Here is a 15,908-nt window from a genome sequence, read left to right as displayed (position 1 = left end):
TTGAGTGCTCCTTCAGAAGCATTTCTGTGTTGCACTGCAAATACCACAAGAGCACAGGTGGGAACCTGCCTGGGAGCCAGGCAGCTCTGTCCACACACCAGATGTGACTCCTGGGCTTCTCCAACTGACACAGACCTTGGAGACTCCACCGGGACCAGGAAAGATCTTCAAGAAAGTATGAGACTAGGCAAAACTCATGGTGGGCCTCCTGAAGGTATTTGGGCTACCACCAAATTGTCAACACCTACCAGCCAAAGGCTGCAGTGAGGGAGGGTGTGCGCCCTGGCGACCTGTGGGGTGTCTCAGGAAGAGGGTGCTGGGAAGGACTTGTAGAATTCAGGCCAGGCTGGGTGATTTGGGGGAGGGGTTAAGGAAGCCAGGCTTTACTCTGAATTAGATGCTGTCAGGAAGTGTCTTACTGAATAAATCATATCCAATAGGAGGGCAGACTGGAGTGTGGCTCAATCTGTAATTGGTAAGGAAGCAGTAGTCACTTAGATTAGCCAGGATGGAGGGTGGTGGTTGCTCATTTCTGTGGTTTGGGCAGTGTTTGGCTTTTTTTTTTTTTTTTTTGCCCCTGTTCACACATGATTCTGGAGTAGTCTTGTTTTTGGCTCCATCCACCATGGTCAGGGTGGCCTCATATGCTGCTAATGTCCCATGAACCTGTTTACATTCAACAGCACACCCAGGCCCAGTAGGGAGTTTTTAGCGACACCAAGGCCTTGCTGACAGTCCCAGGCCAGCTTCCAGGTGTCAGGGGCTGTGTTTCTCTTTCTCAAAATGTTCATTTTGAGATGGTCCGTTTTCCAACCAGGAATTGGCAGTCCAGTATTTAAATATTCAGACCCTCCCTGTACTCTGACCCAGTCACACCCATCTGTAGAACCAGCCAGGCAGGGGAACGTCATCACTGGCCTGGGCTCTGTCTCTGTGTGTGGTTTTGTTTACATGTGTCCGTGCCCGCCAGAAATTCCCTGATAAGATGGGAAAGAGGCCAGAGGCAGTCTTACTTCACCTCTGGAGCCGGCAGGACTTTCCCTCTGCCCAGAGCACAGGGCACTGGGATGGAGCCCCAGCAATCTCTTGGGCAGCAAGGGTGCCAGGCTTCAGGTGGCGTCAGGGAAGGGCAGAGGGGATATTGTGGCAGCCAAACTTGCGAGGAGTGAGGAGCGGGAACGGGAAGGGGCAGTAGTGGAAGGGAGGGGAGAGTTCCTTTGTATAAACGGGTCTCTAGAGGAGCTGCTGGTTTTCCTTCAAGGAAGCAGCCTGTGCTAGATCACTGTGGGTTCCCCACCCCCATCCCTTTCTGCCCTAAGCCTCTTGTCTCCAAAACAGGCCCTGTTGATTAGAACAAGAAGACAGTCCCACATGTTGACCTCATCCTCCACTAAGAGGCTTACTCTGACCCCTTTCCAATCAAACACACTCCCTCCCCTCAGGTCCATCTTGCCAGCTCAAGTACGAGGACATCTCTCACCATGTGTGTCCTACAGGTGGCCAGGCAAACGTCAGCACCATCCTGAAGTGGGGCCAAGGCACCACCAGGTATCATTTGTAAAATGGCAAAGAGAAGCGAGGCTGCGGTCAAGTGGGTGAGCCCCAAAAGCTTGATATTTTGGCAGAGCCCCAACTTCACAGGGTGTGACCAGCCCTGTTCTGCAGCCCAGCTAATCACAGGCCAGCTATCAAGGGCCAAACCTCAGCTGGCACTGCTTGTCTGTAGTCAGAAATTGGTCCTTGGATTTGTTCCTTGTGATCCTTGGAGACCCAGGATCCCACATCCTGGGTTTCATCCCAGGATGAAACACATCCTGGGCTAAGTAGCAGTGGGTGAAGTAACGGAGGTCTGATAACCTGGATTACAGAGAACTGAGGCCCCAAGGCAGAGGCTCACTTTTACAATAAGCCCCGTTATCTAGCATCATCCAGCAACCAAGGACTTGGTCAGCACTTTGCCAGGGTTTTCGAGGGGGATAGGGAACGTTGTCCCCATCCTGAGGAAAAAGTCTGCTCTGGGAGAGCTTACAGCCAATTTAGGGAGTGAACACTAATAATGAGGAGACTACTTAAAGGACAATCAAGTTCAAAGGCAGTAAGTGCAACTGAAGTTCAAAGATGAAATCATGTGTGGGCACTAGTCCAGCTGGTACTACGTCACCATGGTGGGATTTCATCCGGGACTTGAAAGATAAGCGGGATTTAGATATGTAGAAGGGAACAGGGGCGGTGTTTCAGATGTGAAGAGCACAAACAAAAGTTTAAAAGTGGAGATAAACCAGATGTTTATGTGTGTGCGCATATGCATGTTCAAAGGTGGTCCACAGGGCAGAGGGGGCCGAGGTTGGGACTTGATATGACTAATGACAGGAAGTCAGTGTATGTTCGTCCTATGCTGTAGGGTCGGGGGACGTGGACCAAGTGATGCTTTAGGAAGTGATCCAGCAGCAGTGATTGACAAAGGACGGGTGCTCTGGCTGATCTCCATTCTTCTCGTGCCTACAGGGCTTTTTGTATCTTCCTGTGGACACAACTGACTATATTATGCTTCTGGGTTCATGTGTCTGCTTTCCTCACTGCCACCAGCAGCTCCTTAGGAGAAGTAGCCATGTTTTCTCCATCTTCCTATTCTGCCATCTACATGGCTCCTAGTAGGTATTCAATGAACACTGAATAGAAGAACAGATCCTTTCATTTTAGTTAACTGAATTATCATGACATTCCATGCAAGGATGGCAACTGTCAAAGAATTAGACGAAACTGCACCTAACAGTGAAACAAGGCAAATCACAATTTGACCTTTTTAAAAAATGATTTAAATGCTTCAGGGTCTTACAGTGTCTTGGTACCATCTCTGTAAGCAGCAATCACTATATAATAAGTCCCGTTTCACAGAATACTAGATGAGTTTTATACCTATGGATTTAGGTATGTCATGCCTCAGATCATACTTCACTAAACGTGTATATATATGGTAAGAAGCTGTTCTAGTGCAGCTAACTCTTAAAGTGGACATATGTCCCGTTCTAGTGTCCAGAAGGGATTTCATTATAGCTGCTACTCCCTTTAAACAAACCCAATACCGATAACAAAATCCAGCCTGGTAATTATTTTCTCTTTAGAAAAAGATTCCCAATAGGACTCTTGAAAGTAGTAAAACTTTCCTCTTAATAGAAATTAAGATTTGATTTTTAAAAGTTAAGTAATTTGAAATGTAAAATATGAGTTGATTTATGAAACTTTGACTTCTCTTCCCAGGAAATCATCTATAAGGTGAGGCATGCCTATAAGCCTATTTGAGATAAAAGGGGATAGGGGAGGGAAATTTCTAGTTTGGGGGACAGTGAGTGGAGGAGTTGAAGAGACCAAGATCCCTCCACGAGTCAGACTCCAAGCTTAGCCCTGAAGCACCGGTCTCCGAACCTCTGTTTCCGTTTGCAGTAAATGTCTTTTCTGCTCTCCCCTCCCACGACCAATTCAGTTCTGGGCTGGGGGGTACACAGGGGAGGTGCCCCAGGTAGAGCAGAGTGGAGTCCACATGTTTATGTGTGTGCTCATTCAATGTTTCACTGAGCACCTACTATGAGCCCTGTGCCCAGCTCTGGAGAGAGAACCGTGAGAAGACAGGAAACCCAGAGTTTTGGCTTCCAGGGAGCTGCAGAGCAGCAGGGGGACATGTAAGCAAGGAACAGGCTTGGGAGGATCAGGAAAGTCTTCAGAGATGGCGATTTTCCCCAGAGGAGGGGAGAGGGGTCAAGTTCTGCGGGAAGAGGCCATAGCAGGTCTGTACAAAGAGGTCTGGAAGGCGAGAGAGTTCAGGAAACTGAAAGAAGCTGAGAGTGTGAAGCAAGGAGAAGGAGGCCAAGAAAGATGGTCTATTTGGGAACGCTTCCAACTGGCCTGCTCTCTCATTCGCACAGCTTTCCTCCCTTCACCCACTCGCTCCCTTTCAAAGAGAAGAGAATTTAGAAGAATCAGGTTTTATTTAATGATGTGAACATTAAGAATTTGCCTACATGGTTGAAATATTCACAAAGGACTTGATCATTCATACCCATACATTCAGAGGAAGTCTGCTGAATAAAAAAAAATGCTCCTTTACTCATCTAAGCTGTTCTCAGGGACAGCCAAGAGCCTGCCTGCTACTCAGGGCGAGGGCTTCAGTCTTCATGAATGTTGAAGAGCTTGGCTACTTCATTGAGATCTTCATGTTGCTCACCGTCCTTAATAATCTGAGGGACAGAGGAACAAGGAGTCTAACTCACTTCGTGTGTGTGCGGGCCAGGCCAGCCCCCACTCCACACCGGGAGGGAGTTGTGGGAAGGGCTTTCTGCAAAGCCCAAGTGAGGACGCCACCCAACCGTGTCCTGAGTGAAAAAGAAACATTCCTTTTATAAAAAAAGAAAGAAACATTCCTGAGCCAAGGCGACACCTTGTTCTGCTCAGGCCCAGTCTGACCTGGGAGGACAGTGCCTGGCAGGACAGCTGATGAAGTCACAGGAGCAGCTTCCGCCCACACCCCTATCTTCCTCTCAGAGCTGTGCCGGCACCTACCTTCCGTGCTATTGGCATCCGGTTGAAGATGTTCCACAGCACGATCCCCACCACCACTTTGTCCCTGAGGTAGAAGATGACACCTTTGCCGTAGTCCTCCCCTTGGGTGGGGACCTGGGGGACTGCAGGGTTGCTGGGAGGAACAGGGATGTCCGAGGCCTCAGACTCGGTCTCGCTCTCTGATCGGATACCAGTGCCTGTGGTCAACCCCCCAAACAAACAAGCAAAGTCAAAACAAAACAAAGTCACTTATTATGCACTTGGAAATTCTAGAAGGCAAGTATCTTTCAACACCTGCTTCAGGCTGCTTCTAGATGATTTGTTTTTCTACGCTGCCTCAGTAAACACTGGTCTTCTCCAGCTCCTCTCCATTGACAGAGCCAACAAAAGCTCTTCCTTGCCAGTTGCTGGGCACTGGGTCAGTCTGACCCCAAACTTTCTATCTCATTTTAAATTGACTCTACGGATATTTCCTGGTATCTTTTTCAAATTACAGAAGACTTATTCTTGTCGTCTGAGAAACATCCTAGAGCTACGGTCAGTACAATAGCCACTAGTTAGGTATAGTTATCCTAATTAAAATTAATTCACAATTGAAGTTTAATTTTCATTAAAATTGAACAAAAAATGTAAAGTCCAGTTCCTCATTTGCCAAACCAGTTCATTTGTGAAACCCAACGCTCCCTGGTGATCTAGTGGTTAGGATTAGCTGCTCTCACCACTGAAGCTCTGGTTTGATTCCCGGTCAGGGAAGCCTTTCTTCTTGAGCTTCCCAGGTGGCGCTAGTGGTAAAGAACCTGCCTACCAGTGCCAGAGTCATAAGAGATGTGGGTTTGATACCTGGGTTGCGAAGATCCCCTGGAGGAGGGAAATGACAATCCACTCCAGTATTCTGGCCTGGGAAATTCCTAGGATGTGACTGAAGCAATGTAGCACGTTTGCACTAACCACATTTCAAGTGCTGAAGAGCCATATGTGCCGAGTGGCTAATGTTTCGGACAGAAGACAGAACACTGCCACTATGGCAGAAAGTTCTCTTAGCATCATTAGAGACACTCTGGCCAAAGCAGAAGGCACTTCTAAAGGGAAAAACCGTAGTGCAAGTGTTTCCTCCTGGGTGGGGTGGTGGCAGCAGCCTGGGGAGAGGGTACTTTGTCTTCTGAGAACCAGGCTTCAGGTAATACTGCCTGGTGGACAGAGCAGTGACCTGCAGTTTATAAGTCCCTGGGTCCTCCTCCGGGGATCCACTTCCCAGGAGAGGTCCAAATTAAGGAGTAATAATGTAATCCACTTAGATTATACATGAACAAGACCCATATATCCATATGTCTTGCTTTCTCCTTAAAGAGCAATTTGTCCTTAAAATGCCTCTAATAGGAGGACACAGAGGTTAAATAACTTCAGCCAAGGTCACGAAGGGAGACAGAAGAGGCCTGGGAGTTAATGAAAGAGATGTGTGTGGGAGAGACATTCATTTCAAGAGAGATATTCTTTGCTTCCTGTCTAAAGAAAACCTGGTGTTCAGATCTGACAACTGGAACTAGAGGCGGCTTAAGAACTACCTGGGCTTCCCAGGTGGCCCTGTAAAGACTCTGTCTGCCCATACAGGAGATATGGGTTCAATCCCTGGGTCAGAAGATCCCCTGGAGGAGGGCATGGCAACCCACTCCAATATTCTTGTCTGGGAAATCCCAGGAGCCTGGCAGGCTACAGTCCATGGGGTTGTGAAGAATCAGACATGACTGAGCGACTGAGTATGGAAGAACTACTCAGCCCAGTTCTTCACTGTCCAAGGCACAAGGAAGGGAGCAGGTCCCACACTAAGGTTCTTGGGCCTCGTTCTTGGGATCAGCAGGAAGCAAAAAAAAGAGGGGGTGGCACTGAAAAAGTACAAGTTTTCTTCATCACACCAGTCTTCCTAGTCCATCCAGAAAAACTAGACTTTCAGTCATTGAGTTACCTACCGTCCAGAGTCTAGGATAACACCCACTGTAACCATCTATGCTCTGACCAGGATACCTGATTTCACCAGCTCTCAGACCACTGAAGAGTAAGGACTTTGGGTCTGCTGTGTTTTAAAGCACACCATGAAGAGTGGCTTTCACAGGTTCCCCCTGGCCAATACAGAAAGCCCTTGTTTGGGAGGATTTGGACCACGGCTTAATACTCTTCAATACTCTTCAATACTCTTCACGAGAAGAGGCTGGGCTTCCTTACCTGACTGCTCTGTGGCAGATTTGGGGTTGTCCTGTGCAGTTGCTTTTGCAAAAACACCGACTGTGGGCAAGCTACTGTCCACCAGACCAATCGCTTCATAGCCAACATCGGGGCCCAAATCACTCCTGAGGAAGGACAAGGAAGGTATTCTGTCAGAGTACTGTCAAGAATGGTGTGGCAGAATGTTTTCTCTATGACAACAACCATGCTTTCGTGCCAACCAAAGAACCTGGTGGCAAGAGAAATCCCAAAGTGATCTCTCGCCTGCTAGGGCATCTGGGGACAACTGTGAGAAAGCACGATTATCCCAAACAGTTTTTATTTTTCCTTAACAAGCCACTATGCATATTGCAGATCCATACTGTAATCTATATGTTTTAAAATTTTATCATGTGTTTATACCATACACCACATCTGGGGCGGGATGACATCCCCACATTTACTATTCACTACTTCCCTTTACCTCTTTTCAAAGCTGCCTTTTTGAAACTTTAAAGAGTGCTCCATATCTATGGAACTCAGAATGTGAGATATTTTGTGGTTTTATTAACTGATAAACTTCCTTACTTTACTTTGCATCATTTCCTCTTAGCTTCCATTTTTTCAAAGCTGAAATGCTTTCTATACAGAGGCACCTTGGCTCACTTGGTCATTTTATTTTCTTTGTTCTTCTTGGAAACTTTTCCTATCATCATCATGCTAGGAAGTTCATGGAATATTGGTGGCAGAGGCACGCCATGGTTTTGTAATCATCTCAGTGACTTGAGCTGTTTTGTTTCTGGGGCCCTATATTTTGTTATCTTCTTGGCCAAAGAAGCTCATTGGACTGGTGTCTTCAGGGAACAGTCTACAATGACTTCTTGGATTCTGTTCATGGAAACTGACAATTGTAGAGCTATTCTTTTCCTAAGTATATTATCTTACACATGTGGACCCCGAGATCCATCTATTATTTGTTTTGCTGCCCACTCATGAAACTGTGTGTGATCATCCTGAAATGTACTGCCATCAGCTGAGAATTTTCTCAACAGAAACGGCTTAGAGGTTTCTGAAACCTTGAAGTTTTTTTTTTTTTTTTTTTTTAATGTATCCCATCTTTCAAATCAACAAGATGAGAGTGGGCCAAACAGGGCCAGCTCCAGTACTCAGGAATATCCATCACTAACTTTTCATTATCCAGAAAGCTGCCTATATTTGTCTGACTCTGAATTGCTTATTTTAAGAGTTACATGAGTGGGCTGTCTTTGTCCGTAGGTTGGGCTCCTGAGCATCAGCAGCAAAGAACAAAGAAAATATACTTCTGTCTTTATCTAAGAGCACACTTCTGTCCTACCTACTGTAGCTCCAACTCTGAGTTATTTTAGCAGAAGTTCTAGTGCCATCTCCATTCATTCACCTGTTCAAACTTAGGTCGAATGGAGTCCTTTTACCAGAAGATGGCTCAGGGGTAGAAAGCACAGACATGAGATGCAATTTTTTTACCCTCTGTATGAAGCTAACTGGCCCACAAGGAAACCAAACCATATGCTTCTGGCTCCATCAATTCTGTGTTCTAACCGACTGAGTCCTCAAAGCACAAAACTATTACCAGAACATTGACTGATGCCAGTACGGCTTAGCAGCTCCAGTCATATTCTCTCCAGCCAATCTTCCGCTCACAACAGCATGATCATGGTGCTCTACCCGCCTTCTACCCAACTTTATATCGTAGAAACATGCGGCATCTCCTGCCTTTGGAGACAAATATGTTACATGACACATGATTAAAGAAAAAAAGCAAGTTAAGGACAGAACATAAACTTTGGGGGTTCAAAAAAATGCTTGTGATGTTAACTAACATTTTCCATCCACAGGTTGGAATCATACCTACAGTATCAAAAACAGATACGCTTCCATTTTTAAAAAAACATCAGATGCTTCCTCAAAGCTAACCTCAGTTCTGCATGCTCCAGCTTGCACTTTCTTCTGGTTCTGCCCTTTAGCAGAAACAGGGTATTTAATAACCAGGATTTGCAGAATATTTTTTCCTGTGTGGAAACCAGTTTTTAGATGTGACTGCCTCTTACCTAGAAATCTTTTCCAAGGTGAGATTTTTTTTTTGATCATTCAATATTCATTCATTCATTCAGCAAGTATTTCCAGAGTATTTACTCTGTACAGCGCATCATACTGTCTGGGCTGCAGAGACATGCCTGACACAGACCCTGCCCACATGGAGTGTACAAGCACTGAGGAAGGTGTGGCACTGTTGCACTGATGGTGTGCCATACAAGAGGAATGCAGTGAGTGAGCTCAGGGTTTCAAGCAGAGAGAGAACCCCCTGCTGGCTGGAGGTGAACAAGGCCAGCTTCACGGAGGATGTGGTGGCTTGTTAGCTCTCTCACTCTTTGTTCATCTTTGTGGCTATTCAGATACCCCCAAAGCAACCTAAAAATCCAACATATGAGCAGTGGGGAGATAAATTCTGAGATCCACCAAATGGAGTATTATACAGTCACTACACTGTTCACAGAATTGGAAGCAATGTGGAAAAAACTTACATTTGAACGTTAAGTGAAAGAGAAAAGAATACAAAGGTTTATACGTAGTATGCTTGTCATGACTGTCTACAACAAAGAAAAACACCTATGTGCTAGGAAATGAAGGGAAGGAAATACACCCAAATATCCGTGGCTGCTGCCGAGGACTCCCTTTCTCCTTTTTGGCTGCGTTTTCCACACAGAGCATGTATGGCTTTTATAACAATTGTAAAAAAATCCAGTACAATGTATCTTTAAAAAAAAAAAAAGAGCTTTAAGGGAAAAACACCCTTCAAAGTTCCTACGTCCTTGGTTGCAGAGTCCATAATCAAACACAATACACTTGTTATGATCTAACAATAGGGAAATTACCTCATGTTCCTACATACTATAGTCCTGTTTGTGTTGTAACAGATTTTTAAAAACACCTAAAAATAGTACTCAAGGAAAATGAAAATGGAGTAATTTTCCTTTCCAGAGAATGTTACAAAACTGGACTCGTGTTCAGGCAAAAGGAACAGCAGATCAGTCTGAAAGCTGCACACACGCCTATCAAGGGGATGCTGATGGCTGCTGCCAACAGCGGAACCGGGAGAGGCCTACTTCTGTGGCCATGTGCACCATTCACTTCCTTTTCCAGAAGCCTGTGGCATGAGGCCAGACCTGATCCTGTAAACTGAACAGTTCACAAGCTTCTGCTGTCTACCCTCAGCTTCCAAACACAGAGACCCTTTCTGAGCAAGCTGCTGCTGAATCTCTGAGCAACACCAGGCAGACTTGCGCCCAGGCCCGAGCCAACGCACTGCATCTGGTCAGGCCATCACCGCACACTTACCACCCAGATGTTAGAGCGGGCCTGGAGCTCTGCATTTACCCGGAAGCCACCAAAATCAGAGTCTATCTCTAATCCACCAGTCTTGGCCAACTCAACATTGGGCTCCAGGCCCACGGCTGCCACTATGTGGTCAGTTTCTACCTGAGGACAGAAAGAATTCAGTCAATGATCACAGTTTCCTCGTATACCTATGGTTGGAGCAACTGTATATCACGTCACTAAAAATTGGGGCTTTATCAAAAAATCACTGATTAACTCTGATAAAGAGGTTCTAAGTTCCATTTCATAAAGTGTCACGCCTGCACACATACATACCCCCTTCCATCCGAACAGAAATCTGCCACCGTAGAAGGTCTCAAAAGTGTGTGACATACACAAGAAGGGGATATGGGAAATGGTTCCCAGGTGTCTATGCCGGCTCCCATCATTTTTATTTTAGTAGAGGACAGTTCATTCAGAAAATTATGACAGGTCAATGGCAACTGCCAAGACAACTAATCTATGGGTATCAAATGAAGGAGTAAGAATGAGGAAACAGGGCAGGGCAGGGCAGGGTTGGAAGGTCTTCTGGCAGCCTGTCTTCCCCTCCTTACCTTCCGGCCATCTTTCAGCTTGATGAGTAACCTGCCAGCGCTGACTCCAACTGATTGCACAATAGCACTAGGCAGCACCTTAACCCCCTCTGGAAGGCAAACGAGACATGAGGCTGAGCCTGTGAGCCCACCACCCTCACAACAGACGAGAGGCATCCCCCACAAAACCAGGACTCGTCAGCACCACGGGCGGCCTTGGAGAGCCACAGGCACCCACACCCACAGTTCATTTCCGGCACTTCCAGGAATCTGCTGCATCAGATTCATAACACCTACATGAAGCCAGCTGACAGGAGAATGGTGGAAACTTTTCACCTGGCAGCCGGTAAGGCTTATGTACAGGGGGTTCCCAAAGAAGCAAACTCTGCCAGTTCTAACTAACTCCAGACAAGAGTGGGAGCATATGGAAAGAGTGTCTCTACCTCGTCGGACTTTTTCCATGGTCCAGTTGCTGAGGTATTCGGGGAGGACCTTCCCCATATTTCCTTTCTCAGGAAAAAGCTGAATCACTTCTGTGCCTGAGGCTCGAGCTGGGAAGAAGAAACAGAGTAGGTAAAGCAGGAGGCAAAGGCCAACCCCAGGAAGAGAAGTAAAGGGGCCAGCGATAGCCATCTACTGCACACAAGGCAAGGCCACGACCTGGGCCAGAGCACCCATTTCTGGGCCACTAGGGCACAAGGGCATCCATCCACATGGCAAACACAACAGGTGCCAGAACTTGTCCCTGGATTCAGGGACATACAGTGAAGTCGGTGCACATACACCCAGGCTTACACAAGTGCCTTCCAAGCTCTGAATAGTATGCACCCTCCTGAGAAGATGCTCTGATTTCACACAGCTGAAAAACCACGGTAAGAAAACAAATGACTGCTGTGAAACATTCGAACTGGAACTCACAGATAAGTCAAGCTGCGAACCATCATGTGTCGGAAAGAAGTCTTTGACTTTTACGGGGAGCAGCAGTTCAAAGATACATGCAGTTCTTTAGTCTACACTGCCCCTACCATCTTAATAACTCACTTTCCTTAATATTTTATTTCTAAGGAGTTCTGGCCTAGAGGTGAGAGGAAAAGGAAAGAAAGCAGCACTGCTCAGCTGCTTGGATGAAAGCCTTTCAATCACTAAGGTGACCCACATCAGAGCTAAGCTCTGTGATTAGTTTTTCATCATGTAAACATTAATCGACCCCTTTCTACTGATGCTGGCAAATGCATCTCTGAAAAGCATGTGCTATAAGGCCAGAGAAAGAAAATGGAGGTCACTCCCCAATACTCACCCTTTCTGCCAAGAGCACAGGCCAGTTCGCTACCAAGAAAGCCTCCACCAATAATCGTAATTGACTTGACTTCTCGGGAAATCTTCTCTAAGGTTCTAAAGTCTTCGATCTGTAGAATCACACCAGTTTAATCCATTGATTTCCCAAAGGGGTATACAATGATAATACTAGGAAATATTTTCTGATAAATCTTTGACAACAGTAATTTGCACATAAAATCTTCTCCTTGTATGAAGTGGCTCAATTACAGCTTCTATTTTATTGATGCAAATTTCTTTCTCCAATGTAACACTCTATTAACAGTAGTTCTCAACTGGGGACAGGCATGCCCCCTCTGCCCCAGGGAATATCTGACATTGTCTGTGGCGTTTTTGGCTGTCACAGGTACTACCTGAAGCTAGTGGGTGGAGTCCATGGACACTGCTAAACACCCTACAGTCCATCCCCTCACCACAAACAGTTATCCGGTCCAAAATGCCAAGAGTGCCAAGGCTGACAAACCTTGTTGTATTAAGAATTTAAAGGATAGTAAAAATCTTTCCCAATACCTATAGAAGTGGCTGGAAATTTTCAGTTTTCATAAGTAGAACATTGTGTTAAGACGCAACTCCTTCCTCTTTTTCACTTAGGTACTCTTAACTTTTCTCCCCAAAGTCTCCACAATAGCATTTGCAGTGAAAAATGCCAAGGGGCTCTAAGGAGTTCCAATGACTCAAGTGCATCAGAAAAAAAGAAAAAAAACAACTGTGGAAGGGACATCGGAAGGAACTATAACAAGCAATAAAAAACGCTAAATGTATTTTTTACCTAGGAGCTCAAAACTCTTGAGTGAGGTATTTGAGGTGCAGAGAGAGGAAGTGATTTGCTCAAGGCCAGATAATAAGTCTGCGGAAGAGCCATAGATAGAACCCGGATCTCCCAATTCCCAGGTGGGTACTTGGGGCCACGAGATTATGCTACCTCTTCAAAACCGACAAAAGCACTAAAGCTGACAATTACCTTTCTGAAAAGTGTTGTTCTACTCTTCACCTCTGCTCCAGCCCTATCAATGGCAGAGAGACTTCTTGGAGTGCCTCCTGGAAATCAGAGGAGAAAAACCCTTTAGCCCAACAAGCAGAAGCTGGCCCAACAGAAGCATCAACTCGCAACAAGGCTTTGTTTTCCTTCCACTCGTCCCCGCAGTAGGCTTATATCAATTTCCTTTGAAAAGCAGATTTGAGAGTCTCTCCTCAAAGGGCCCACCCTCCCTGTAGATGGCCAGAAGGCCTCACTTTTTGCTCCCATTCTCTCCTACTTTTTCACGAGGATTCACCAGAAAGCACAGTCATGTTTGTTGAAGCAACTGCTTCAAACCCCTCTCTTGATTTCTGGTTGAAAGTGGCAATGAAGCCATGAGGTTATATCACTTTCAGGGCAGAGGACAAAGGCTAAGAAGGGAAAGGCAATCCTTTTCAATAGCCATCCCTGCCTTTAGCAGAGGGAACAGTAAGGACTGTCCAGAGGGGCTATTGCTCAGATGCTTGTAGTTAGATAGCCATGCTTTGCACCAAGGGAAGACATCCACTTCAGAGTCTGGGTTTCAGTTTTCTTAGTAATGTCTTTACAGTAAAACTCAAGGGAGCTCTATCAGGGAATGAAGCTATCTCCAGAAGTACTCACCTGTTGCAATCAAGCACTTTTCGTAGGTTATTTGAGAGCCATCATTAAGTTTTGCCACATTGCCTCTCACATCCAGCTGTACTACCTGGTCCCGCCAAACATACACACACAGAAAGGGATAAATTCACTTTAAAAATGTTTATTGAGATATCACTCATACAACATACAATTCACCATTTTTAAGTGTACAATTCAGTGGGTTTTAGTATATTCATAAGTTGTGTGGCCATCATCACTATATAATTCTGGAACACTTCCATCACCCTCCAAAAAAACCTGAACCTGGCAGTCATCAGCCCAATGAGAAGAGTTACTTCTTGACCTAAAGTGATCCTTAAGAAACCTAATTACTGGTACCAATTTCTTCAAGGAGTCATAATTTCCTAAGTGGCCAACATCACAGTAAGTTCCTAGTGTCCCAAAGCTCATGCCCAATTTGTGGGAATGGAGAATAGGGACAGACTTTTCTGCCTGGCTCTTTGGAACCCTTCTTTAAAAAAAAAAAAAAGTGGCAGCTCTGGGTCCTAGTTGTGGCCTCCAAACTCTTAGTTGTGGCACGGAGGATCTAGTTCCGTGACCAGGGATTGAACCCGGGCCCCTTGCATTGGGAGCACGGTGAACACCAGCGAAGTCCAGGGACCCTTACTTCTTTGTTAACAACTCTCTCCTATCCTTAACATTCTTGTAGGATGCTTTCTCCCAATTTCTAGCTTTCACTAAACCTGAGCTCCCCCCGCCGGCACAGGACAGCTCATATGTAGAGATTGCTCACTCGCTCACACTCCTCCCCATCACAAGGAAAGGATTATAGCTGCTGATGGTTCCAAGGTACTCTCGTGCCCTCATTCCCTCTGAAGGACACTGACCTATATCCCCTACAACTCAAGTGTTATCCGGCCTGCTCTTGGTCACCCCTCAGTCACTGAAGTCCTCGGCACCTGGCTCATATTTTTCCTCTAAGCCACATCCAAATCCTCTCTCTCAAACTTCTACATCAAATATCTCACTCTTTGGTCACAGTCTGCCATCCTTCCAGCTTTCTCTCAGTCCCACTGGCACCTTTCCTTGTTTCTGATTTTCTCCATTTACCCAGTGGGCTGTTCCATTCCATCTAATCTGGGCCAATGGTAGATTTCTCAAACTGTGCTCTTGCCAGCATCCCTCATTTCCATGCACCCTGCTCCTTATGATGAAGAGCTTGAGTTTTGCAGTCAGGGAGACTGGGGTTTCTGGCTCCACTCCACTCCTTACGAGTAGTGAGACCATTCATTCAAGACATATTTATTAAACACCTAGTATGTGTTGGGCTTCCCTGGTGGCTCAGATGGTAAGGAATCTGTCTGCAATGTGGGAGACATGGGTTCGATCCCTGGGCCGGGAAGTTCCCCTGGAAAAGAGAATGGCAACCCACTCCAGTATTCTTGCCTGGAGAATTCCATGGACAGAGGAGACTGGTGGGCTATATAGTCATGACGTCATGAAGAGTTGGACATGACTGAGTGACTAGCACTTTCATGTGTCAAGTGCTGTGCTAAGTGCTGGGGACACAATGTTGAGAAAAACTGATACCTTGCTGCCTTCAGAGTGCAGCAGCCAAGACAGATAATTTAATAAGCACTGTAATTAAGCATGAGAAACGCTCTAATAAGGACAGTGCAAGTAGTGCTAGAAACATATGACAGGTGCACTGGGTCAAGCTGTCCAGGGGGCCATGATATAAACAGATGGGATGGGTGAGTAGCTACTTTAGCCACCTTTGATTTGTCCTGGATAAGCTCCCTCCTCAATCCAACCCATTGACTCAAACCTCTCAGGTAACCCACCTGGTATCCTGCTGCTGCTGCTGCTGCTAAGTCGCTTCAGTCGTGTCTGACTCTGTGCGACCCCATAGATGGCAGACCACCAGGCTCCCCTGTCCCTGGGATTCTCCAGGCAAGAACACTGGAGTGGGTTGCTATTTCCTTCTCCAATGCGTGAAAGTAAAAAGTCAAAGTAAAGTCGCTCAGTCGTGTCCGACTCTTAGCGACCCCATGGACTGCAGCCTACCAGGCTCCTCCATCCATGGGATTTTCCAGGCAAGAGATCTAGAGTGGGGTGCCACTGCCCTCTCCAACCTGGTATCCTAGTTTACTGCAAACACAAGTGAAGCCATTAGATGTGAACTTCCTCAGCTTCCCATAATAGTTCCCACCTCCTAACCCCTGAATACAGACTTCACTTCCTCTCTGCCAGTTACTGGGATGAGGTAGCCTTTC

General features: G+C 46.1%; 1 protein-coding gene across 2 annotated transcripts in view; it reads right to left on the bottom strand.

Moving 5' to 3' along the window:
• Positions 1–3,964: 3,964 nt before the first annotated feature.
• The window catches only part of AIFM1 (apoptosis inducing factor mitochondria associated 1), a 30,804-nt gene continuing 18,860 nt past the window's right edge, over positions 3,965–15,908 (bottom strand). For both annotated transcript variants that reach the window (XM_027533459.1, XM_027533460.1), the window contains exons 7-16: positions 13,654–13,738; positions 12,994–13,070; positions 11,995–12,103; positions 11,141–11,248; positions 10,719–10,807; positions 10,126–10,266; positions 8,360–8,502; positions 6,772–6,896; positions 4,555–4,751; positions 3,965–4,232 (exon numbers count right to left, since the gene is read on the bottom strand). In XM_027533459.1, the coding sequence (XP_027389260.1) occupies positions 4,161–4,232; positions 4,555–4,751; positions 6,772–6,896; positions 8,360–8,502; positions 10,126–10,266; positions 10,719–10,807; positions 11,141–11,248; positions 11,995–12,103; positions 12,994–13,070; positions 13,654–13,738 (1,146 nt within the window). In that variant the 3' untranslated portion in view covers positions 3,965–4,160. The remainder of the gene's footprint in view (positions 4,233–4,554; positions 4,752–6,771; positions 6,897–8,359; positions 8,503–10,125; positions 10,267–10,718; positions 10,808–11,140; positions 11,249–11,994; positions 12,104–12,993; positions 13,071–13,653; positions 13,739–15,908) is intronic.

The sequence above is a fragment of the Bos indicus x Bos taurus genome, chromosome X (genome assembly GCF_003369695.1).
Source record: "Bos indicus x Bos taurus breed Angus x Brahman F1 hybrid chromosome X, Bos_hybrid_MaternalHap_v2.0, whole genome shotgun sequence".
Lineage (NCBI taxonomy): Eukaryota > Metazoa > Chordata > Mammalia > Artiodactyla > Bovidae > Bos > Bos indicus x Bos taurus.
This window is presented reverse-complemented; position numbering and strand designations above follow the sequence as displayed.